The sequence below is a fragment of the Trichomycterus rosablanca genome, chromosome 24, assembly GCF_030014385.1.
Source record: "Trichomycterus rosablanca isolate fTriRos1 chromosome 24, fTriRos1.hap1, whole genome shotgun sequence".
Taxonomy (NCBI): domain Eukaryota; kingdom Metazoa; phylum Chordata; class Actinopteri; order Siluriformes; family Trichomycteridae; genus Trichomycterus; species Trichomycterus rosablanca.
Window position 1 is genome coordinate 4573056 of NC_086011.1, and position 25934 is coordinate 4598989.

A 25934-nucleotide genomic window follows, 5' to 3' on the forward strand; every position below is an offset into this window, starting at 1 on the left:
GAATGTAATTTTGGCCTATTCTCGCTTGATATGAGACATGAGCTGCTCAGTCTGTGGTCACTGTTGTGGGATTCTCCTCTGCACATTCTGTGTCTATGAAGCCACAAGGTTGTGACACATGCAGAATGAGGATTGGCTTTGTCTCAACCATGGATTCCCAGGACAGGACATTGCCTTGATAGAAGCTTAGGTCTTTCTAAAGCCCATAATATAAGGAGCATCCACTCAATCCAGCTCAATCATGATTCCGTCACCTGTTACCATCTCACCTGCTTATTGTATATATTTTTGAGATACTTTTCTTACTTATTTTGCCCATTATTTTACTCACAACTTATTCAAAATTCATGGTTCAGATTAAAAAAATACAATCAAGTTGATCAGAAAAAACATTACATCATTTCTATGTACTATTGCCAGTTAAATAAGGATTTAGAAGAATTAACAATTTTTATTGCATTTTACAAAACGTCCCAACTTTTACAAAAAAATAGGTTTTTAAAATCTAGACACAATTTAACGTAATCCATGTCCATTAATTAGAACTAGTAGTTCTGACTAGGACAACACAAGAAAACCCCAGGATGGTAATGTACACTCAGGCTGTATCCACTCTTCGTATTTCCTGTTGCATATGTAAAAAAGAGGAAAGCTAGGAACGTACAGGAAAGCTAAGAAATTGCTTAGGAATTTGTTACAGCTAGAAGAATAAAATACCTGCAGACAGCACACAGTACACAGTAAGTACACAGTACTGTTATGTGATTTTATGATTTGAAGTTGTGGGAAAACACTTTTTACAATAATTACCTGTTTAACATAGATATAACTACCTTCCAATGTTATATATCGTTTTTTCTTTCATTTTTATACTATTTTCGATTGCCTGCACTCAAACAAATACTTACATGACACAATTTAACTAAACTTACAAAAAGCACTGCGTTTTATTGTATTTTTCTTGAACTGTCATTATGTCATTATTCTTTTGTTCTAATATTTGCTGACAGATCACATTAATGTTTACTCTGACTACAAAGTGGTGCCCGCTTTTCAAGTGACTCACTGGGTGACATTGTGTGGCTGGAGGGATGGAGGGTAAAAAAGCTTCCTCCGCCAACCACACTGCTGCTGATGAGTCATACAACAAAAACAGTAAACTGGCAGCATTTCCCAAATACAGTCAAGAACTTTCGACCCTCAGGGACGATCAGCCCTTTAAGGATAAAAGAGGTAGAGCATGAAGTCAGTTGGCATCTGAGGTTAGGAAAAGCTGATTCATCTCGTTGTCAGTGACTGTTGTATCCGTTATTAGACAATCTGTCATTAAATCAGATTCCATCTGGTGTTGCGTGCGATTTTATGAATATATTGTGGGAGTGGTGGAGGTTTTTCTCTTTTCAACAGTTAAGAATGACAGTGAACTAGGGCTTTTTTTAACCACTACTTCTAATTAAGACTTACAATTTCAGTTGGTATGTAAAGCGCCTGGTATTAAGTTTAATCCCTGGTTTGTTTATTTGAGGGGGAGGAGGGTTTTTTCAATGTGCCAGTTGTGCATTACAATAGGAAAGAAAAGCACATTTAAACAGCTCCACATTCATTAACCCTTAATTACACAAATGTTTTGTTTACTGTAAACATTTTAGATTGTTATGAGCTTGGCTTTTGTATTTAGAACTGATCTGCATAACGACAAATTATTTTTAATGTTACGAAAATACATAAATACACAAAATTAATGCATTATAAATGTGTTATCCTGGACAGGGATCAGCAGTAACCCTAATAGGTGTATTCCTGCCTATTCTTAACATTTATAAGCATTTCTTGACAAATGCTCAATTTAGGACTTCTATTAGAGCATTTAGAGAAGGTAAAGGTTCAATGTCCGTCACTTGTATGTACTCAAAAGGGCAGCAATCCTATATTAATACTCAAGGTTTTACAGTTTTATGTGGTTGGCCATATAGTGTATTTAAATTTAAGCACTAAATATTTAACAATACTGATAGTATTATTTATAGCTATGCTATAAATATAGGTGATATGTATTTTTAAAATGTTACTGATCTTTCTGCTGAATAGCGATGGCGAGAGGACAGCACAGTACACTCTGTAGCTGCAGCTTAGCAGAATTTGGACAATGTGTGTATTATTGCCAGTGTGCAGTACTTGATGTTGGCAGGCCAGCAGGATCTGGCACAATGTGTGCTTGTTGTGAAGGTCTCCCCCTGGTCTTGTATTAGTTGGGTTATATAATATGGACCATTTTAGTCTTTCTAAAGGAACTAGTCATGTTGTAAGATGTAATATTGTTTTAATGTGCAGTTTGGCTAACAAAACAAAACAGAGCTAATCCAAAAAGATAGAAATAGAACTTTTTATCTCCCAGCATCTGTCAACCCCCGTTACCTACAAAAATGTTTACTGTAGCTGCTAACCTGACTTGTGAGGAGGAATTCAGCTTGACACCTGATTTATTTGTGTTTTGCTTATTTTCTTGTCCACCTTCTATAAAACGTCGTGACACATTGCCATCCAGACATTTTCTCTTAAAATTCTCAACACAACTTTTACATTCATTGTTAATTCTGTAATTTCAAGCTGTCCAATCCCCTTCATCATGCTTCACAGTTTGGTTTAGGTTTTAGTATTGATGTACAGGTTTTTTCCCCAAACAATGCACTATGCAGTTCTGCAATAATGTCCTTATAAGCCACACTAATCCACATACCGTTATTCCAGAAACATTGTGGAATCTTGTTTCAACTTGAGATGTGCAGCAGTGATGTCCTGCCATTTTAATTTAGTCTTTATCTGTTAGTGGATCCACAATCAAAGCAAGTTCCAACATTTCTGCAGGTCTTTTAGTTTTTACTTTGTTTTATTACCTTAAGTTGTTAGCTTTTTTAGACTTAATGTATACTGTATCATTGTTTTAATCCGGACATGGTTAATATATACAGGTGTTTCTTGAGAACGTACTCAAACCTAGTGCATTATTAAAACATCTGGAGAAGCTGGAGAAGCAGTTTGAGACTCAGACATTTGTATAGGTTCCTCAAAGAGATAAAAATTACAAGTGATTCTGTTTTATTACATTTGAATAATGTCTAAAAATGTGACTTAGATGAAGATCAGATTACATGAATTCAGCGATCCTCTTAATTCCAAATGATTTGAAACCTTTATCTTCCAACTGTTATGACAGTTTGTGTAACACATTTCTTCATTTAAACCAACAAAACGACTTGTGTTGTAATTTTTTTTAAACATGTTTAAAACCAGGTTAGTCAGAAGACCACTTGTACGCTTGTACTGCATGTCAGGAATGTGTGCTGCAGTCGTTGGGCCCCTGAGAGTTGCTAAGTTTTGTAGCAGGACGTTTTTGCTGTCAGGACTGTCCTTTATTTTCCATTTATGCCTCTCACAGTGGTCCCTTCAGAGTTTCTTGTATGTAGTGTTTTACTGTTTTCCTTCTTGCTCTACCTGATGTGTTTACCTTTCCCCTGGTCACCATATACCTCAAATACACCCACACTAGCGTTATCTCTTTCCAGCAAGCGCACGCCAGTTTTGATAAACTGCCTTATATTGGGATAGTGTGATAAGTCTGATTGATTTTATTCAGAAGGCTGTATAGATCAAAATATTGACCTAGGTGTGCTGACTCAGTTTTCTGCACTAGGTGACTCAAATGTACCTTAAACACTGAATGAGTAAAAACATCAAAGCTTAAAAAACATTAATGCACACGTGCACACAGAGTGTCTAAATTAGCTCGAGTAGATCCCATACAATTGACCCTCCTTAAAGCAAATTAACTGTATTACCATCAGAATCTTAATATCAGTGTTTTTAGTTATATTTTCGTACTCTACATTTGAAACTTTAGACAATTCTGTGGAAATCAGTAACTGAACAATAATTAAAAATTAAAATCCTATTTAAAGGCAACACAAAATGTAAAATATATTTAAAGATCACATTATTTACTTTTACATTTATAGCATATAGCAGATACATTTTCTACTGGAAACCTAAATTTTATTAGTCCTTATAAAGATCTAACCTATTTTAAAAGAATTCTTCTGTATAGACGTCTGTCTGTCTGCTAAGCATCCAATAAATGTTTCAAAAAATGTCTTGCTCTATTTACAAAATGTAACATTTGGTAAACATTAAAAGAGCCGTTTGTTTAAATTCCAATCAGTCATTACCAAGCCGTCGCAGCCACATGCTCATGTGAGATTAGCGGATTTGTTTAGGAGTGCGATGACTATCCTTGAGCGAGTTGCTACTCCAACATCTCAATGGCATTCTGAAAGTCAATTGTGGTTCTACTGTTTCATCAAACCCACGCATTGTTTGTTTATCTGGTTGCTATTGCGACCGTGTCACTTATCGGTGACGGAACCAAATCTCCCAACCTGTGGCAATAAAACATTATTAAAAATATTCATCTTCACAAAAGGAGTGTTACTCAATCATTTTAAAGCGCTGAATCACTTGCTTTTTGTCTTTTTCTTTTCAATTGTAATCTTACCGGTGATGTCAGGACGCAGACATGCATTTGCAGCATGTCTGTATGCATGTGCATTGTTTAACATGTTGCATTTAATCAGGTTTTATATGTTAAATGATCATGAAAGTATTGTTTACAGATGAAGCAGTTTTTTTAAACTGAACTTCTCCTGAGCCACCAAAGCTTTCATTTCTAGTTTTTTTTTTAATAAAGATATGAATCAGAAAGCTGCAGAGGGTTACTGAAGTAGAGTGTCAAAAGCTGACAGCAATCATAAAGGTTTGTCCTCTCTAACTTGCTAAACCAGCTCTGTGAGATGTGTCAGTGTCCTTTCTACAGTCACTGTGGGTGAGGTTTGACACCAGGCTTGACTGTTATTGCAAAAATGGTTTACACAGTAGATTAGGTGTTTATATGATCACATGCATGTGCAACTGCTTAAATCAACGATTTCCCAAGAAAATATATTTGCCTAAAAGAAAGTGCATGCATTTAATAGAGATTATTAAAAATAAAAATGTGTCTTAACTTAACTTGCAACCTGTAATCTAAACAACAATGTAAGTTTGCATAATGCATGCAAATATATAAGCTAACACAATTCAGGCTTAGTTAGGAGCTTTCCTAAATAATTTTGCAAAATTTATTTCTTGTCTGTTTACAATTCTGTATTTTCCAACACCCCCTGTGAGCACCTACTCGTAACAAATATGCAACACTAACAAGACCAATGTATTGTGTAACAGGTTGGCATTGTGCTAACCACTGATCAGTGTGTATCGCATGCATAATGAAATCTATTGTCCAGGGTGTTTGGGTGAGGGGAGCATACCCTCTACACACCTTATCTAGTTAGGATTTTGTAATTTTCAAGCCTAATGCCTTTAATGCATGACATGTGTTTGAGTTACAAGAAGAGAAAAAAGAAAAGAGTCAAACTGGAAAGACAGGCTTCATGAAGACAGAAAAAATGTGTGACTGCAAGGATCTGATGAAAGACGTTGAAGACATACCCTTCGTGTGTTCTGAAAAATGTTCTAGCTCATTTAAAAAAGGTACATTCAATGTAAATTGTTAATAAAATTCTGATTAAAGCTGCAGTATGAATTTTTCACAAAACAGCTGATCTGCACTCACATCCTGATAGCTATTAGTACAATAGATGCTCAGATAGAATTAAATGTCTTTGTGACTTTTGCAGGTTCAGTAAAATAAACATAGGGGAGTTGATATTTAGGGACTGTTACATTAAACAGACCAGAGCTCTTTGATACTGTTCCAGAATTATACAGTAGCCGTAGGTTTTAACAGGCAGCACACTAAGCCACAAATATAATACATTCTGTGACAAATGAGAAAGTTACTGAAATATATTTGTCTGATAAAAGTTAGATATAATATGTAAGGTTTTGGGTCTAGTATGGCAGAAGTTAGCAATAACTGCTAATATTGCTTATAGCAGTGAAACTCTCCAGGATGAGGTCAAGAAATTACATTCTAACAAAGGCTAAGTGCAGGGTTTGCATCTGTATTGTGGGTGTTTTCCACAGCTTTATTGTGCATGTATCAGTGTACAAGAGGCAGGGATGGTACACATTATGTAAAAGTCAGCTTCTGTGTGGATGGATGTCTGTTTTAAAAAAGGAAAATTGCATGGTTGTTTAAAAATAACAAAGCTTTAGTATATACCAGTGAGCCATAACATTAGGAAAAGTGTATCTATTACATTGTAAAATACGCATGATGCACGTGTTTGTCATTAATTAATGCAACAGAAAAAAATGCTGGCAAGCAACAATTTAGCATCCTAGCTAGAAAAACGATGAAAAGAATTTAATTATAATAATAGATTTTTACAAAATTAGACAACATGATTTGGTGAGTTTTACTAAATGAGACATTGTCAAGTAACACCACATACATTAAATGTTTAACTGTGTTTATTGACCCAACCAAGCAGTTGTGCATCGTACTAATTCTACAAACTATGTAGACAAAGCTCACTTTATTGGTGCAGAATCAGGTGTGTAACTGCTAGATAGTCAAAACGTCGCCAATCACTTCTAGAATCAGTTTGGGTCATTAAAATTTATAAATGCATGTATTTGGAGGAAGGGACACTAATAAATAATTCCCAGTAAGGTAATTTAATCCTTTAAAGTCTATGTCTGCAAGAAATCTGCTGTGAGGTCAAGTGCTTACAATTAAGCAACGGTTAGTACCAGGTTTGCATGTTTTGCATATTTTTGCATACAAAATCTGGTGTCTGTAAGGATGAATGACTGTTTTTGCATTTGAACGTTGACCAACATTAGTGTTTTTAAACAACATTTCTGCAGGGTACTGTGAGTTAGAAGTACCACATACAGGCAGCTACCTGCTCCTATATGCACTCAACACAGCAGTCAAGCACACGTGGGCGTGTCCCCACAATTCATGGACTATAGAGATCTATCTGAGCACCTGTCAAACTGGGTTTAAAGTGAAGCTTAAAAAGAATTTAACTGGCAATACAGGTGGAGTATGTGAAAATCGAGTAGAAGTTAAATTTGTATGTAATTACATCTTTTGCTTTGCTGTCTCCAATTTCCTCTAATTAGGTCAGCATTATTCCATCAACTATTCAACATGTATTGTTTCCTTACAATGCTAGACAAATATACTCACCCACCACATTAAAATGTCACACTTGATGTCTTGATGCTTGATATTTATCAGCATGCGGTAGCAAGAGCATTGATTTTACATACTTAATAGTAATAGTAATAGTAAAATAATATAATAGTTCTATATACGCTGCAAGGCATCACACACACACACAAAAATACTGGAATCACCTGGATATCAGCATGAATTACTAATAAACTGCAGTCCAATATTCATCCAGGCCATCATAACACACAAACACATATTTTATGAAATTCTAATTAATCTAATTACACACATATTTTACCAAGTGTGTGTTACACTGAGCAAATCATTTTCAGTTAGATAATCAAAAAAATATTTCCAACACAATTGTAATTATCAGCAATATAATTAAATCTTAAAAATTTAAATTTAATTAAGAATTAAAAGTTTTTTTAATTTTGCAGACCAGGAACTTTATTAGCTTAATAGCCTTATTAGATTTTAATATTAGACTGTGATGGTATAAATTGTGACAAGTCTAAAATCAAGTACACAATAATGTCAAATTAGCAACTCTAGAAGATTTAACTGCTTAAACTATGGTCAGTATCTTGCCAACTATTGGCTCTGAGTGGTTTGGGGCTGTGTAATGTTTTGTGTGATTATTCAGTTTTGTATAAATTCCTATAAAAACTTTCATGGTATCATCAACATTTATAAAATAAAAAAAAAGCTATAAAAGTGCACAAACTATCTAGGTTCCTTTTCTCTTGTGTCAGAACCGTGTCTTGAGCTGACATTATTTAATTCCCAATGACATGAGGACATTTTTTTATGTCAGTTCTGTGGCTTACTGCCTTGCATACAGTTTTTTATAACAACTGTTTTTGGGTTTATTATTTCTGCTTACCTGGCCACACCTGCAATAATTAGGTATGGTTTTATATAAATGAGAATTATGTGATTATGCAAATGATATATAAATTAAATGTGAGTCAGAGGTGTTTCAGTGTCTCTTCTTGATTAAGCGTCACCTTCACTATGATACCAAACTGTGCTTTAAGTGGGCTGCCACACAGAGAATTATGACAGAAAACAGCAGGTGAAGAAAGCAAAGCTCTTATTTTAATGATGTTCCCATGCATAGCGATGAGACGTTAGTTTATCGTACGATAAACACAGTGAATAGGGGGCAGTATGTGAGACAGTCAGACCTTAAATTTCATGAGTCATGATGCAGAAATGTAAGTGGTGTCCCAAAAGAAAAGGTGGTTCAAAGGAATGTAAAGTTCTTTTTTCCAGGAATTCCAAAAGTGTTTTCCGGAAATCCGACATGAGGCAGCAGGCTTTTTCTGCAAAAGAAAAAAAAAAGGGAGTGTGTGTGTGTGTGTGTGCGTGGTTGTGCTTGGAGTGAATATGTGCCGCCGCCACACACACTGACAGACACACTGAGTCAGCAGCACATTCCAGTGGAGTCAAGCCTTACACCCATAGACACACACGCATGCATGCACGCACACACTCACACACACACACTCACAATTAACCTAGATGCTGCTTTTGTACGAGTTTGTATATAATGAATGAGTCCCTTATCTGCTATCGTTCGGTATCTGGATGTGTTTAAGTTCCTCAACGGGCATTGTCATTAATCATTACCACTTAGTGGCACGTTTTACAATTGTAGAAGCGAATACATCAGTGTGACTGACAATTTAGCCTTATAGACTAAAATAAAGGACAAAGAAAGAACACAAACCTCCTTTTAACAGCTTTTGAACCTACAAAAAAGCTTGTCCCTGCTTTTCCTCATCTTGCTCCTTCCCTGTAATCTTGCTAATCCTCCTGTCAACAGCATAATCTATGTAGTGCATAATAACCATCCTGCTGTACTGAAGGAAATGCCCATTGCTCACACAGTACAAAATAATGACTGCCAGGAAAGACCATCCCCACTAATAGTAACCATGTGATTATGGCCAATCAGCCACAAGCCAGGCTTTTTGAAAACCAATCAGGGGCCAGCAAAGGGAACGGAGAACCCTGTGAGTCATATCTGTGCATGCCAGCACTGAAGTATGTTGGAAGTGATGGATTAAACCACTGTCATGCTAACACAGACCAAATGGAGGACGAGGGGTGAGGGTGCACTCCAGGACAAGTGGTTTCCTGCAGATTTTCCGTACTCATCATGGGGAGAGGAGGCGCAGTAAAGTGGCCCACTCAGAGAGCGTAGTTTTAAACATACGCACTCTTGGCTGGTGTACACTCAGTCTACTCAATGTATTATCACAATAACTGTGACCTCCTCAGACCTGTTGCTGTGAGTTGTTGTGAACACTGAAACTTTGGAGCTTTTATAGAGTGAACATTGGGTTCAGTTTGGGTACCAAGGATCTATATTGGTAAGGCTTTCCACAAGATGGGTCCAGATGATTCAATTTTGCAGTAATTCCAACAGACACACTTCTATCACAGTCAACAGAGCATTTGTTAGGTCAGACACTAATGTCAGCCCAAAGGACTGGCTAGTGGTAAATTAAGCCCAAAGGAGTTAAATGGGGTTGAGGTCAGTTCTTCATCCAAGCCACAGGAGTTACTCCAGCCCAAAATTGTCAAAACATGTCATTATAAACCTGATTTTGTGCAAATGTAGTCAAGCAGTAATGCCCTTTTATTACTTTAACATTTCATGTTTGAAGATTTTGAAGCACTAATCATGTATTTTAATTATGTTTATCTATTTCTGTTTGCAATTTTATTGTTTAAATATATTTCCCTCCTCCCTCTGGGTGGATTATTTTCTCCTCTGAGGGTTTTTTTATTTATTTAATTTTACTTTTAAGTTTAAAAGGATTTTTACTGGATACCTGAGTTTATATTATGCCTGACTTGGCATAGTAGTCAACGTTACATAAATGTAATCTTTTTAATTAGACCTTAACATTTCTTTCAGTACAAATGAAACTAGGTATTAGTTCACATTAACCCTGGATTAACCTTCCTCCTCCTTTGATTCTCTTCCTTTCTCAACCAAAACACACTCCCCCTTCTAAGAGTGTGTCTGAGGCTATAGTGTTGCTCAGCACTGTAGGCTTGGCACTGGTGGAAGTATGATTAACCCCGAAGCAGGTATTTTGAAAGTGGAGGGATGCACCTGAACCACATCCTCCTGCTTATTGTAGCTTTACCGCTACAAACCAGCCTGGCTCTTCACACGCAACCCTCTGCTGTACTCACATGACTGTCACACACAGGAACAGGTAGATCCTCACCTGGCCAGCTGCTAGGCCATCCCAAATTACTGACAGGTGAGTGTTAGATTTTAGCAGTGGAAGATAAAGTTACAGCCTACACAGGTTTTATTCATATCATTCACTCCTTTAGTGGTATCTTTCTATCATTACAAGAGATGGATGGCTTTAAAGCGTGACAGAGGCATTGGCTGCCATTGTCATCTTCAGTTGTCAAGCAATGCAATGTGGAATTTCCTGTCAGATGGCCATTGTGGCATAAAGAACCTCAAGTGTCAAAAGAAGCATCCTGACTTATCCTTTAATTAGCCATAAAAGGTATACTAGCATGAAACATCTTTTGTTTTGGAAGTGTGCCAGGCTGTATTTCATTTCTAAGTCTTATCATTGGTGAGGGAACAAAAAATACAAGTAACTTATATATTTATTTATATATTTAGATGATTGTAAATTCATCAGGTTCTTTAAATATACAGTGCATTCAGAAATTATTCAGACCCCTTAATTTTGTGGATTTGATTGAGTGAATTTATCTGCCATTTTTAACAATATACACCCTAATACATATAATCCATAATAAAAAAATTATGCATTAAAATCAAAACCCGAAATGCCTCACAGTAATAAGGGGCCTGCAATAAGTAAAGATTTAAAAATGAAAGAAGATCTAAAACGGTAAATACATTCAGCAGAAAAGCTAGATAAAATCAGAGATGTTTCACACCATCATCACTATTAGGATGTACACTGGACTAAATGCTAGGTTTTTTTTTGTGGATTTTACATGACATATGACCAAAGATGTGTGGAGTAAAAACAAGCTGGTTGGACAACCCATTTCCAACCATTGGCATTAATTACATCCCTTTCCACTGAGGTTAACAGCCTCCACTGTTAAAGGCTTTCAACTAAATTTTAGGCAGTCAGTATTACAGTCGTGTTCGGTGGAATTAAGGACACGGTTCTGCGCAGACAACTTAAGTTCCTTCACACCAGTCTTATCAAACTATGTCTTTGTGCAGTCACAGAGTCATGTCAAAAAAGTGGTCCATGTGCTAAAAAAGTGTGCTATAGCTTTGAAAGCTGACCCTTTCCCTTTCAGAAGGGGAAGATCTAGTTTCATCCATCAGCATCATTTCTTTACATTTTCCCTCCTGTCATTTTCTTCCCTGTCCTACTCTCAGGTTTCTTTCCTCTTGCTTTCTCATTCCATCTCTCTGCCTTCACCCACACAGCTGCCCCTGAGCCGCCAATGTTAAAACTAATGATAAATAGGAGAAACGTTCCTAGTGCAGCTACTGTTTTGTTAATTAAAGGGGTTAAAGGGTTCTCTGAACAGCCAAGAATATTCAGTCTTCATTACAGAGTCTGTAAAATTCGGTTGCTCCTGTTCCGTCTCTGGTTGAGCGCATCGGTGCCAAACACCTCCCATGGTAATACACCTAAAGCAAAAGAAAACATTATCATAGAATACAATGTACTGCCAAAAGTATATGGACATCCATCATAATTGGACAAAAATCATTACTGCATTTTCTAATTAGTCACACATAAAAAATCTGATTTATCTGACAAACTCAAATCAAACTCATGTTTTGTCTGACAGATGTGCAGACTCACACCCACTGTACTTGTACATAATGTCCAGTGTAAAAGACGTGAATGTGCATGTCATGACCAGTGCGTAATCTCACACCTGGAAATGAGATAACTGCCTACACATTGTTCCTGGAGGGCTGAGGATCAGACTGTCCACAATAAGTGCTGTTTGTTGGGTTAAACAGAATCAAACCTGCACAATAGTGCAAAGATAGCCTGAGGTTAAGATTGTGCTTCTGTTTACAAAACCTCATTTTATCTTGTTCTTTAACCCACATACAATCTCAGATGTTAATTAAAGCAGTTAGATTAAACGGTTTAGCTACTGTTCTTAATGGTCACCAAAACCTTGGTTTTAATTATATATATTTGCACAAAATTAAGGGTGACTGAAAACTAAATCATTTTGGAAATGGTCCAGATTTAAATCCATGGATGACACTGGCAGAACTTGGCCACTGGAGGCTAGAGACCTTGATAGCCTGCCAGCCTCATCTTAGCCTACTCATTCTCTTATATAAGCCTGGCCTGGTAAATTTCCACCCCCAAACACACACACACACACGTATGCACAACACATCCACTGGCTTCACCCTACGTCGTCAACAATTTGTTACTGTTCATGAGCACCCGCCCACACTGTGGATGTTTGTCCAGCTGCTTACCCATAGGCTACGCCAGTATACATGAGCCTTATACGACAGGGGGTGGGTTAACTTTGTGTGTGTGTGTGTGTGTGGGTTACAAGTTACACATTTCCAAATATGACCACCTGCTGAGGTTAATGACATGGTCTAAAACATTGCCCCAAGCCTGCAGCGTCAGCCTCATTGCTCTTTTACCCTTTTTATGACTCCACAGTTCCGGTTGAACTTTGAGAACACTTCAAATGCTAATTGCAACATCAAAAACTAATTGCAACTTTTTTTTAAAGCAAAAACAATAGCATTATTTTACACAAAACAACAAAGCCCCCATTATCAGTGTATTATTGTTCAATGTGAATGGATGCACCTGAACAAATACATCATAAAATTGGATGGTCAGTTATCAGTCAGACTCTGAAGTGTACACAGCATGGTTCTTTTCATCATTCTCTTTTCAGGGAACTTGATTGTTGTGGTGCCATTTGGCCGCCACAGCGGTCATTTCAGAGAACCCAGTTGTCACAGGCTGGTGGACTAAGTAGCTGGCCCAGTTTTGACTGCTTTTCTGATTCCTTTTCTGTTCACTCTCTCTGCTACAGGATGCAAATGTTTTTAGTTTGAATTTCTTTTGATATTTATTAGTTTCTGTAATTTTGGCCACCCATTATTTTCTGGCATTATTTTAAATACTTCAACAGGTCTATGAACTAATGCTCACCATCCAAATCAACATGAAGCCACAAAAGTTACTTTGACCAAAAGACAGTGCTTATTTCCAGGTCCAGTTGTCACATTTTATGCTTAGTGGATGAAAACCTTTTCTGAAAAAGACTAATTTTTAAAGTGCATATCTAACATTTGGAGTGTATTTGCTTAGAATTTGCTTTTATTAAAACCTGTATGCTAAATAATATAACTACACTGGGCTGAGTTCTTCATTTCTGTACTGTAAATGGTTGAAAAAGTGTAAAGACTTCAGAGGAGTTGTGGTTTTCTTTAATTATCCAGGTTGATGGGCCTATAAAAAGCATAATAAAGTATTTAATTCTAATTCCTATACAAGACATTAAAAATAATTAAGTATTTGTGTTAGTGTATTGTTTGTTTATCCTAAATAATTGGAATTATCTGATTTAATAAGTAATCCTTAAACTCAGTTCTACATATTTGACCAATATGCCAGAATATGTAATCTTAATCAGCTAACCAAGAACAACCAAAAACGTTTACATGAATATGGACTCAGATAAAGCTAGGTTTCATTTAAAGGGCTTTGCATAAAGTTACATAAACTAAAGTACATCACTTCCAGTCCACAGATGCAACTTTGGCCTTAAGGTTTAAACACGATTTGCTACATTAGTTTCAGTACAGTTTGTTCCGGTAATTTGTGTATTAATTCTACACACACACGCCTCATGGTCAGTGTTTCTGTGTATTTGTTAATTTTTTATGCTACTGGTTCTATCCCCTCCCAGTGCTCCCAGGAGTCTTCTGTCACCCAGTGTTACAGTACTAGCTAAATTACAGAGGTCATATTTTAAAATAAGTGACAGCTCAAGTCGATGTCTGATTGAGAGAAAATAAAATCCTGTGCCAAGAACATTTCCTAGACTGAAAAGTGTGCGAGTGGGTGCGTGCAAACTACATCCACCCATGGTTACACACAGTCCTCGTCAACCAGAAAAACAGGTTGAACGGCTGGAGATAAAGGGGGTGAGCAGGAAGCCAGGATGAATCGTGTGTTTAACCTTATGCGGCAGGCTAAGCTAATACACACAGCCATCAATAACACTCCCTTGTCTTTCCCTTATATACATAAACACACATTTACCACTTAAACTTACATGATTTAACATTTTTGGTCAGAAGTTGCATAAGCAAATGTAATGGCTTCCTTATCTTACAGTGAAGCATGTAAATAATTTAATCCTGCAGAATTTCAAACTGACTCACCACACACCACACAAGATGTGAACTGCAAAAACTAAATTTATTGCACAAAACGCATGAGGGATAAAATTGCCAATTACACATCATTCTACACTTATTCACCAATAATAAAGTGAAGGAGATGTATTCAGAGTTTTTTAAAAATGTATTAAAAATCAAAAACTGAAATTTTTATTCACAAAAAATAATAAGAATCTACAAGCTTTGCACACCTGGATTTGGGCAGGATTTGGAACCAGTAAACACACTGGATTTCCATTCTTTGGTGCAAATTATTAATAACTGTGAAAATTTGGGGTTTGATGAACACAGGATAAAGTCAGGAATCTTCCACAGCCTCCACAATCACCAGTTCTGTTAACCCTTACGAAAAATTTCTAGAGCATGAAATTCAAGGTAAATCTTCACTTCCTGCATTCCTTAAAGAACTAGAAGACCTTCCTATTGAAGGAAGCTCCAAAATCCAACCACAAACAATTCAAGACTTGCATAAGAGCATTTCAAGATTGTCTTTTTATTATTAAGAAAAAACAGTATTTGAGCCTTCATGGTACCATGTGTTTTCAACCACTTAACAATCCACTTTCTGATCGTTTTAATGGTAATAATATAAATATGAATGTTAGAGTGTCCTGTGGAGCTGTAAATCCAGATTGCACTAACTATGTTAATCAAGCTGTGCACTTTGCCAGACTTCATATTTGCAGAACACCCACTTTCCCACGTGCAGGAGAAGACAGATGGTAATATGTGGCAAGAAGATTTGAAGAAATGGAACGAGGGAGCGAGGGAGGGAGGGAGGGAGGCTAGTTAATAATTTGTCAGTGGCTGTAGTAAGCCCAGCCAGCACACTAACAAGAGGCCTTGTGTTCTTGGGGTTTGATGGAGATTAGAGAGGGGCTGATCCAGTCATGGAGAACAACATCGGGGAGAGAGGGAACTGCACTGTGCAAAACATTAATGGATCTTTAACAGCAGGCATGATGAAAGATTCTGCTGCAGCCATTTGCACAGGCTTGGCCGACACATTGATAGGTTTACAGTAGGCATGCTTAAGTTTTCATGCTCTGAACTGAAAAAATGTGGCAGTGCAACCTGCACTCGATCTCATGAAGAAATACCATGTCATGAGTCACTAGCATGAGCCAAAAGCAGCAAAAGCTGACTATTTATCTGTTGATAGAGCGAGCACACTAACATCTGCGATCTTAACATTCTGTGAAAACAGGTCCACTCATTGCATTATCAGCTGTCCAAACATGACCGGGCCACATTGTGTACCCAGCGAATGACCTGAAGGCCGTTCACCCATGTACTGATCTGCCAGTTCACGGCATTACAGTAAAGATTTTAGAATTTTAAGCGAATAAATCATTAATCTTAATATAAACACTGGTGGTAGTTGGGTGTATAATGTATGGACTTAAAAAATGCAAAAAGCATCCTTTTGTGACACGAGGTTGAGAATTCATTCTAAAACTAAAATCTGCCATCTAGTGGTTGCCATGAAGGGAAAAATTGATCGCAAAGCTGGAATATCCTAAAAGTAAGAAATACAGGGTGTGCAGTGTGTGTACATGTTGGACACAATCCGTACTGTTGGGATATCAGAGTGTCAGCATTAATTACTTATTATAAATGTAGCATGTATGAGGTATTATCCTAATCCAGGTCCCAATCTTAGATAAACAGTATGCATTAAACTGTAATGTACAGTCTGTAAAATGTAGTATTTATAGCAAGAACCTTATGAGGCAGCAATTACATTTTCTACAGATGATAATAAGACTGCACAGCTGTAATGATACATTTTCTTGCATTAACCGCCCTGACTTGGCAACACTTATTTCCTTAATAGTTGCAATTGCAAAAGCAAAACAGCCCTAATTGTTGATGCACCTATTACGAGGTCTTAAAGATGGTGTGAGGTTTAGTCTGCAGTTACTTTAGGTTTTTGCCTACAGACATGACATCATTACATTATGCATTTAACCCAGATTCATCCACAGAGCACTAAACCTGAATGGTTTGCAACACTGTGTGGAGATTCTGCTGATATATGAGGAGACAATTGAACTTTCAAAATCTCATCTCAACTGTGAAGCTTGGTGGAGGAAGCTTAATGGTCTAGACTGTTTGCAAATATTGGGAAAACAATGAATCTGCACTTGCATTAGGCTAATGTCTTAACAAAATGCTGTGACTTAAAGAGCACTGTTCATGCAAGAAATAAAAAACGGTTGTAAATTTTTCACTGAGGTCCTATACCAGTTATCAAATACTGTTGTTTAAATATGATTTTTAGCCTTGACTGTAAATGATTATTTGAAATGTATAGTACAGTTTCATGTACCATGAGCTCTAAGGTTAAGAGTCACTAATCCAGCAGAGTCTACGTTATCAGTTGAAAACATTGTAGTATTTATAATGTGATAAATTTCCGGCTACTGGATCTTTATCTCATGAAGCATTGCATCAATCGAGTCCTAGCACACTGCCTTTATGAACTTTCTACTGGTGAAAACAAGATCATAATCTAAATCATAACATGAACCCAGCTGTAAGTTGCAATGCCACTTTCAGAGAAAAAAGGGAACATGAGCTTGCTCAGGTCTACGCCACGCCACCACCCTCCCACACACATACACACACACAGACAGAAATCAATGCATGGAGTCAGGACAGATTTGCTTTACTTGTACGCCCACACACTATCCAACACTGCAGTTGGGCAGTGCTGTGTTTAACGTCACAAGAACTGCATTGAATTTCTGTCAAATTGAGATGAAAAAAAACCCAGAATGTACAGTTGACATCAATAGTTCACACACACTTTTGAGAGTCCAACTGTTCCATGCACTTTAAAATGGGGTGCATTAAAACTAGTACTTTTAATATGGGCACAGAGGAGGCTATACCACAAACTAAAATTACATTGAATTTTCAACTCACAACTCAATTCAACTAACTTGTGAGGCACTATACTAACAAAAATATTTAGGGAATAGAGTGAGAGATTCTCAGAGCTGAAACTCTTTACGTGACTTTTTTTAATGTTTGCTGAGTGTTTAGGCCTATTGAGTCGCCTCGTGGGTTGTGAACTTTTCTTTGAAAGATGACTACAGTGAAACAGGTGATGTCAGCTCAATTTCATTTAAGAAACACAATGAGAATAAGGCTCAGGCCTACACCCAAACACACATGTGGTCACAAGGCAGTTGACTTCTCCACCCACACACAGATGCATCATATTCAATTCAGATCAGTTTTATTTTGCATAGTACATCTAACAATGCAATTTCAAACAGCTGCTTTACAACAATTTAAGTACAGACCCGAAATGAGCAGGTCAGTAAGGCCACAGTGACATGAAAAAGAAACAAAAATTTGATTGATTCTATTATCTGAATTATTTTAAATCTATAAACACAACATGATGAAACAAAACAAATAAAACATGACAACTGGCTTTTAATGCAAATTTGTAAATTGTACCACTTGAACCTGAAGCATCGTTATGTAACAAACACTGAAGTAATTACCAGTAATGCTACAAACAGTAAGAAATACAAGGATTACAGACACACTAACAGTATTGTTAATCGGACCTGGTGGAAAAACAATCAAGTGCCTACATTTTTCATGAGGAGGCCGAAAGAGCAAAAGCAAATTTAGAACCAGTGTCAGCAGGTGGGTTTCCAAATCTTCAACCGCTATTTTACATGATTATGCATATATAATTGTATATTTTTATACTGTCAATACATGTTAAAGAGGAACGGTCACACACTAAAATTCACTAAATGGCCAAAAGTATATAGACACCAGTCTAACAGCTTAATATACATTTCATTCCTAAATTAATTACATAAAGAAAATTATATGCCCTCATCCTTGCAGCAACCGTTTAAAGAAGGCCATTTTATTCACTTGTTTACACTTTTATTTGCTTATTCAGACATTTGTTCACCTATTCACGTGTAGTAAGTAATGACGGCACTACAGTAGATCCTCTACAGCAGCAGCGGTTCTAAATGATCGTCCTGATGATGCCATCTAGCGGTCAGAACTACTCACTACACGCCCTAATAATAGCACTGTTACTGATGTACACAAACTAGGGGACAGTTGTTCTTCTGCCTGACTAACGTACACTCACTGTGTTTCCTACAAGATTGTACTCATCAGTTTGACCACCCAGCTGATCTTTGGCTCTGGACCCACCAGACCAGGATAAAGCAGAAACTAAATATGAAAAATTGTGCCAGTGCCTGATAAAATATATGCACCAGCAGAATCATGTTTTATACTTTTTAGCATAAAAAGTCTTAGATAAGTGATATTGTATATGTATGATCTGTTTTTAGTAACAGGAATTTAGTATTAAAGTTATTATATTAATATTATATAAGTATATTTTTATTTATACATGATCAAACATGTCAACATTTCATTATATTGATAAGATTTTTCAGGCATACAGCTTACAGGGTATTAAAAAAGAAAGTAGATTGCATTTGTATATTGTTATGACTTGGATTAAGATCAGACAGAATATTATGAGTAGTTATTGTGAAATACAAAAAGGTTCACAAAAGTTTCATATTGAACAATAAATTAGTTTAATAACTTTATATTTTTATAGATTTCTGACCTTAGAAAAGCTGAAATAAAAAGCAGAGGGGTGTTTTTAATAGTACTTCTACGCTAAGCCATGCAAAACATTTGAAAATTTGTGGAAGAAAATCTGAACAAACAAAGCAGTATGCAAACATTTCACTAATACTGGTATAATGTGTCGAGTTCCTACACAAACACATGCAAATTCTCTACCACCAAATTACAGCTTGGAAAACAAGTGATAGACGTAGCTGTAACATTGAGATAGAGGGCATGCCCAGCAATGAGGCAGAATGCACCAAATAACAGGTAGATGTCCTTTATTTGGGTGATTTAGGGTGAACTGGTGCATTACAATACTCTACTGGTCTCCATCTTCCTGGACATCTACCTTTCACCTTATTACCTGCATCAGGATTTACAAATCACTACATAACCCTGCTGAATAAAACCAAAAACAAACTATGCTGTGTAAGGCAAATTACATACTTAATAATTAAATAATTAAATACTGTTTCCAAATAAGCATCTATCCTTTATTATTCCCGACACTTTACTGTGTGTGTATGAGAGTTTCAAATGAAACCCATAAGCAAATGTATGGAAATGGGCTGCAAGAGCCTGAAATATGAGATCGTGCAGCTGGATACATTTCCATTTTTTATTTATGCAAGATACGCATGTGGACACCTGACCATACAGTGGTTGGACATTACTTTTTAAAACTATGGACATTAATATAAAGTTAGCTCAAAGCTTTGCAACAACTACATGAAATTAGTTCTAATTGTCATGAACTTTCCTGTTTTTATTTACTTATTCACTCATATTGTTATGCTGTGTGTATATGTGTAATGAAAAACATTTTATTGAATTAAAAAAATTTAATAAAAGCATGGTCACCAGTGATCTCACTTTATTTATATGATGGAACATAGTAAGCTGTGTTTTCTACATTATAAAGCCAGAAGTTTGTTCTCATTTGTCCACAAGCTTACTGGACATCCTATAATCCCAAAATCAGAGAGATTTATATGAGCGTGTCTTTGAGAACCTTTACACATTCAGTCAAAAGAGCATCTGTTAGGTCAGGCACTGATGTTGTATTCACAAGTACACATGGCGCTCAGTTCCACAAAGTTGAAAGTATATAATTTATTTTATATAACGGTTGTGTCTAAACCACCTGAAGGTGGTGTCTACTCACTTTTGACCATTTAGTGTTTCTGAAACAGCAAAAAACAGCTCTAACCAAACAACCAAAATAACTTAAGACAGGTTACAAAAAGGTGAAGGTGCTTGCATGGATTGGACGGTTATTTTGAGTCTAACTGGACAAGGTTTTTCAAGCCAATAAGCTTGATGAAAATTATTTAAAAAAATATATAAGGGTCTGGAATTTAAGAACTTTACATCTGCAACATAGTGAAGTTTTTAATATAGTACACAGTTTTGTGGCTGTTACAGATAGAGTTGACAAATTTAAACATATTTTTAGAATTGTTTGAACTATTTGTTGCTATGAACAGATTTAAATTGAGTAAACTGCTTAAGTAGTGCTGCATTGTTAACATTACATTGTTGTTTTTATCAAAAATGCTAATATGAAGATTTTGGTGGTATTATATTACATTTGTACAAAGCAAGAACAAATCCCCCATATCACAAGATCAGTTTGTGATGATTAAAATTTTATTTTTGCTACATATTTACTAAATACATCTCTGCTATAAGATAATCTCAGACTATCTGAGCACTCATTGTTCCGTACCATAATATTTTCATAAACTTGCATCATGGATCAGATGGCAAGTACACACAAGCCACTTATTTAAATAAACATCCGGCGGTGTATGCAGATATAACTAGAAAACCAGGACAGAGTATTCGGACACAAACACTTCTGCCCCTTGGCCAGTGGGACACTTAAGCTAGGGAAAACAATCCAATCAAAGTTATGAGCACCTACTAATGAAATGAACTCAAACTTTTCTTACAGAATGGCAGGGCAGTGGATGCTGGTGATTCTAGGATGCTTGCTTAACTCTGGCCATGGAGCGAATCCACCATGGTTCCAAAACATCACCACAGATCTTTTTAAGTCGACTGGAGATATTTTACTGGGAGGACTTTTTCCCATCAACCAGCTGACCAGCAACCTCACAGAGAGAGTGGAACCAGATGATATTCGCTGCTCCAGGTAAACTGTTTAGTGACTTTTAGCCTTGTTCACTGGTATTAAATGGAAAACTCTTGCAGTATAAGTTCTAAGTCTAAGTGAACTGCTAGTGATTAGTTTTCTTATTCTGGGGATAATTTGAACCTACAGAAGTTACTGTAATAAAATCACTTGGGATACTGACCATATTATAATCTGTAACTGAAATCCTCTTTTGCTTTTTTTTATCAAAGGATTGATCAGTATGGTCTTGCACTGGCACTGGTGATGAAGTACACGGTAGATGAGATCAATGCCGATCCCAGGCTCCTTCCTGGTGTGAAGCTGGGCTTTGAGAACTATGATGATTGTGGACAGTCTGCGATCATCATGAGGCCCACCCTGCGTTTCCTTACCACCGCCACTTCAGAGGATGTAGAGGTTATGTGTAACTACACGGAGTACATGACCCGGGTACATGCAGTCATTGGTCCATATAGCTCTCAGATGACTACTGTTATTGGCAAGCTGCTGAGCTTTTTCTTGATTCCGCAGGTAAAAATGATTCTTTTTTTAAATAGTGATGGGTAATGTCTATGGGTTTAACAAAAATAAATAATATAAAAGTTTCTGTTTGTTCCTTCAACCTAATTAACTCCTGCTCTTTTTCCTTTCAGGTCAGCTATAGAGCCACTAGTGATGAGTTTAGCGACAAACTGACGTACCCTTCATTCATGCGAACTGCACCCAGTGACAGCTGGCAGGCAGAAGCCATGGTGCAGCTGCTGCAGGAGTTTGACTGGAACTGGGTGGCAGTGATAGGCAGTGATGAGACCTATGGCAAACAGGGTCAGCAGCAGGTGTCCCGAAATGCTGCAGATGGTGGCATTTGTGTGGCCTATGAAGGGCTGATACCAGTTTACGATGACCCGGTGCCCATGATAAGGGAGATCCTGGATCGCATAGTGGAAGCTAAAGTGGGTGTGGTGGTGGTGTTTGCATCCTCGTCAGCTACCACCACTTTTTTTAAAGAGGTAGGCCAGAATCTCACTGTGGGCTGAGACTAAACTGTTTAACAGTTTCAGTCCTGTTAGAGTCACATGTATTGAAGAAAGCCAACTTATCTGTGTAGCCAACTATCACAAAGTGAATCAAGTGATCAAGATGTGACATTATGTCTAAACACATAAATATAATGACACGCACAAACAGACTAGTGAATTCTTACATGTGTTCCAGGTAATCAGGAGGAACATGACAGGAGTCTGGGTTGCCAGCACAGCGTGGGCTGTACACAGCAGCATCATCACACTGCCTGGAATCGAAACTGCAGGCACTGTTCTGGGCTTCACCGACATGACCCAGCCCGTCAGTCTGCTTACCCCGTACACACAGGAGCTTTTCACCAAGATAGAAACAGAGAGGCTGCAAAAGCAACCTCCACAACCCAACATTTCCCCTCTGGATAATCCATGCCCAGGCTGCTGGAATCTCTCAACGGCTGATGTGAGCATAGTGGACACAGAGCTGGTACAGCGCACAGCGTTCAGTGTGTACTCTGCCATCTACAGTGTAGCCCAGGCCTTACACAACATGCTCGGCTGCAGTGATACCAAGTGCTCCCGACACCCCAGGAACACCAAAATCTATCCATGGCAGGTAGGTTTTTAGTGTTAAAAACACATAACTAAATAAATTCACCTATACTTGACATGTTGATCAAAATATTACAACAAATAAAGGTCTTTTCATTCTCGTCCACAGTTGCTGCCATGGATACAAAATGTTTCTCTGAGCCTAAACGGATCAAAGATAACGTTTGATGAAAATGGTAATCCTAACATAGGCTATGATTTGTTGTTCTGGGTTTTTCAGAACAACACTGTAAGTTTTAAAAACGTTGGAACCTACATGAAGAACATCACGATAAAGAAACAGCTTATAAAATGGCACACTGTGAATTCTACGGTAATAAAAAACACTTGTGATGTTTTACTTTAATTGTTTTGTAAAATTGGTTGATATGGTAGTCTCTTTGTCTACAATTATTACAAAATAAACTGTATTGAGACCCTCCACATATATTTCTGCTATAAACAGCAGAAAGCTACATTGTAAGTCAAATTAAGTGCATTTTACTGGTGTTGTTAGCAGAGGTCCTTTTATTTTATTATAGGTCCCTACATCTAAATGCTCCTCCGACTGTCTCCCAGGACAAGTGCGCATAGTTAAAGGATTTTACTCCTGCTGTTTTGACTGCAGTGACTGCTTAGAGGGAACCTACCAGAACAGGACAGGTGAGCCAACCTTGCTGTCAATATTTTGGTAATAATTATTGTAATAATAATATTACTGATTTTTAAACACATCCCAAGTTACATTCATTGGCATATTTAAAAGGATTTAATCATATCAGAACCACTTTCATATCCATTGACATAAGTTTCCCATATTTTTTCATAGATGATATCCAGTGCACTAAATGTCCACCACGGCAGTGGTCCACTTTCCGCAGCACTGGCTGTGTCTTCCCTACCTACGAGTACCTTTATTGGACATCTTTTGACACAATAGCCTTGGTGCTTGCTGGGCTCCTCCTTCTGTCCTTCCAGGCAGTGATGGGATTCCTGTTGTTTCAAAATAGAGGGACTCCACTACTCAGAGCTTTAGGAGGCCCTTTGTGTGGTCTGGGCCTGATGTGTCTAATGGGAGGTTGTGTCAGTCTGGTCCTGTTCCTGGGCAAGCCAGATAATGTCATCTGTCGTTTTCAACTACCTCTGAATGTCCTGTTTCCAACTGTGGTTCTGTCCACTATCCTGGCTATCTCCATGCAGGTGATTTTAGTCACATTTACCATGAATAATTTAAACAACATTTGAAAAAGTCTACTGTAATCATAGTGTAACTGTGCTATGGTTTATTTACTTTGTTTTTTATTTTGGCAGATCGTCTATGTTAGTGAGTTTCCAGAAAATGCTCCAGCTAACATTGCGAACCTGCAAGGACTAGGTAGCTGGACAATAGTGCTGGCCTGCTGTGGGGTTCAGTCAGGCTTCATTGGTTGGTTTGTTCGTGAAGGACCCTCACTCAGTCAGTTTGTAGACAAATTGGAGGTGAATTTTGTAAAGCGGTTCCTGCCCTGCCCTGTCGAGCCCATACTGAACTTCAGCCTGATGCTGGGATTTAATGGTTTGCTAGCTCTGGTCTCGTTTATGTGCACATTCATGGCACCAAAGCCAGTCAGGCAGTACAACTTTGCTAGAGATATTACCATTGCTAGCCTTGTCTACTGTGTGATCTGGGTGATATTTATCCCCATTTATGCTGGACTTGATGATAAAGAAAAGACTATAGCTCAAGTCATATTCAGCTTGTTTAGTAATACAGCATTGACGGTAGCTTATTATCTTCCAAAGTGCCATCTGCTTGTTAAAGATTCAGACCTCAACAAAGATGAATATTTTCGCTCAATTCTGGAGGGAACTCCACCGATACCACCTGAGAACCCTCCAGAAAATAAGCAGGACAGTAAACAAGATAATAAACAGGAGAATAAGGAGGGGAATAAGGATGAGAATAAGGATGAGAATAAAGAGGAAAATAAGGAGGAAAATAAGGAGGAGAACAAGTAGACAGATTGTTTGATGTTAAATGATGCACATCACAGATTTAAAAGCAAACCTTAAAGTACATATATTTTAAATAAAAAGGACAAATGATTGTGCTGCTATAATCAATTACCAAAAAATCTGAGGTGTCAGATGTCCTGTGTTTGAGATTTATACATTTACAGATTGATGCTTGTACCATAGACCTTCTTAACCATTTATCTGTACAGTTGTGCAGGACAAACCTAAAAACATTTATATAATACATTTTTGTAACATCAGTCAGTCAAGTGTATTTGTAAAGGAAGTTTTAATCTTGTGTTTTTTGTGTTAATTGATTTATCTGTTATGTAGACTAGTGGGTTTGATTGTTCTTAATTACAGGATAGAATTAATACGTATATTATAAACACACTGCTTGTTTGTCAGTTCTAAATGTACTACAAAGCATCAACTGTTTAATATTTAAAAATATATATACAATAGAAATCTTAGGATTGTTGGAGCATAAGGGAAATGTTTTTATGGTTTTTAATCATTTAAAGAAATATTTTATTAAATGCATCTGTACATTAAGCTATAACATTTCTTGTGGGAGGATTTATTGGCTTTGCATTACATTAGCCATGTCTGTCGTATTGTTGGATACAACAGAACCTCATTATTAGGAAAGGCCTTGTTAAACAGTAACCACCTAGTTAATCCTATGACCATTTGTTAAATATATTTCCATTGCAACAAAATGGAATACAATGTACACATGAACAGAATTCATGGATATGCATTAACATTAGCAGCTCTAATTTGTAGCTTCTAATTTTGTATCTATTATCTCTTAGTAATAAAGTTACATTAAAACAGAAATGTGTTTTAGCTGAATTTACTACTAAATGAAAAATGCTTAGGGTATGATGAAGTGCTAATTTACTTAAAACT

At 37.0% G+C, this 25934-nt stretch overlaps 1 protein-coding gene and 1 long non-coding RNA gene across 2 annotated transcripts; one reads left to right on the forward strand and one right to left on the reverse strand.

The window, feature by feature from the left end:
* Positions 1-8262: 8262 nt before the first annotated feature.
* On the reverse strand, positions 8263-9081 carry LOC134301920 (uncharacterized). The gene is made up of 2 exons (XR_010007492.1): positions 8919-9081; positions 8263-8511 (listed from the first exon to the last, which is right to left on the reverse strand). It is a non-coding gene; the product is annotated as an uncharacterized LOC134301920 (long non-coding RNA).
* An 11270-nt stretch (positions 9082-20351) lies between these two features.
* On the forward strand, positions 20352-25022 carry LOC134301952 (taste receptor type 1 member 3). Its single transcript, XM_062986891.1, has 10 exons — positions 20352-20424; positions 21038-21149; positions 21232-21432; positions 21645-21945; positions 22068-22424; positions 22630-23049; positions 23155-23358; positions 23567-23687; positions 23854-24224; positions 24336-25022. The coding sequence occupies exons 1-10, from the start codon at positions 20352-20354 to the stop codon at positions 25020-25022; spliced, it is 2847 nt and encodes a 948-aa protein (XP_062842961.1).
* Positions 25023-25934: the final 912 nt, after the last annotated feature.

Coding starts and splice junctions, on each gene's coding strand:
- LOC134301952 (XM_062986891.1), top strand. CDS start 20,352: ATGGCGCTCAGTTCCACAAAGTTGAAAGTATATAATTTATTTTATATA. Junction 20,425..21,037: donor TGTGTCTAAACCACCTGAAG/GTGGTGTCTACT, acceptor ATCATGGATCAG/ATGGCAAGTACACACAAGCC. Junction 22,425..22,629: donor CCACCACTTTTTTTAAAGAG/GTAGGCCAGAAT, acceptor CATGTGTTCCAG/GTAATCAGGAGGAACATGAC.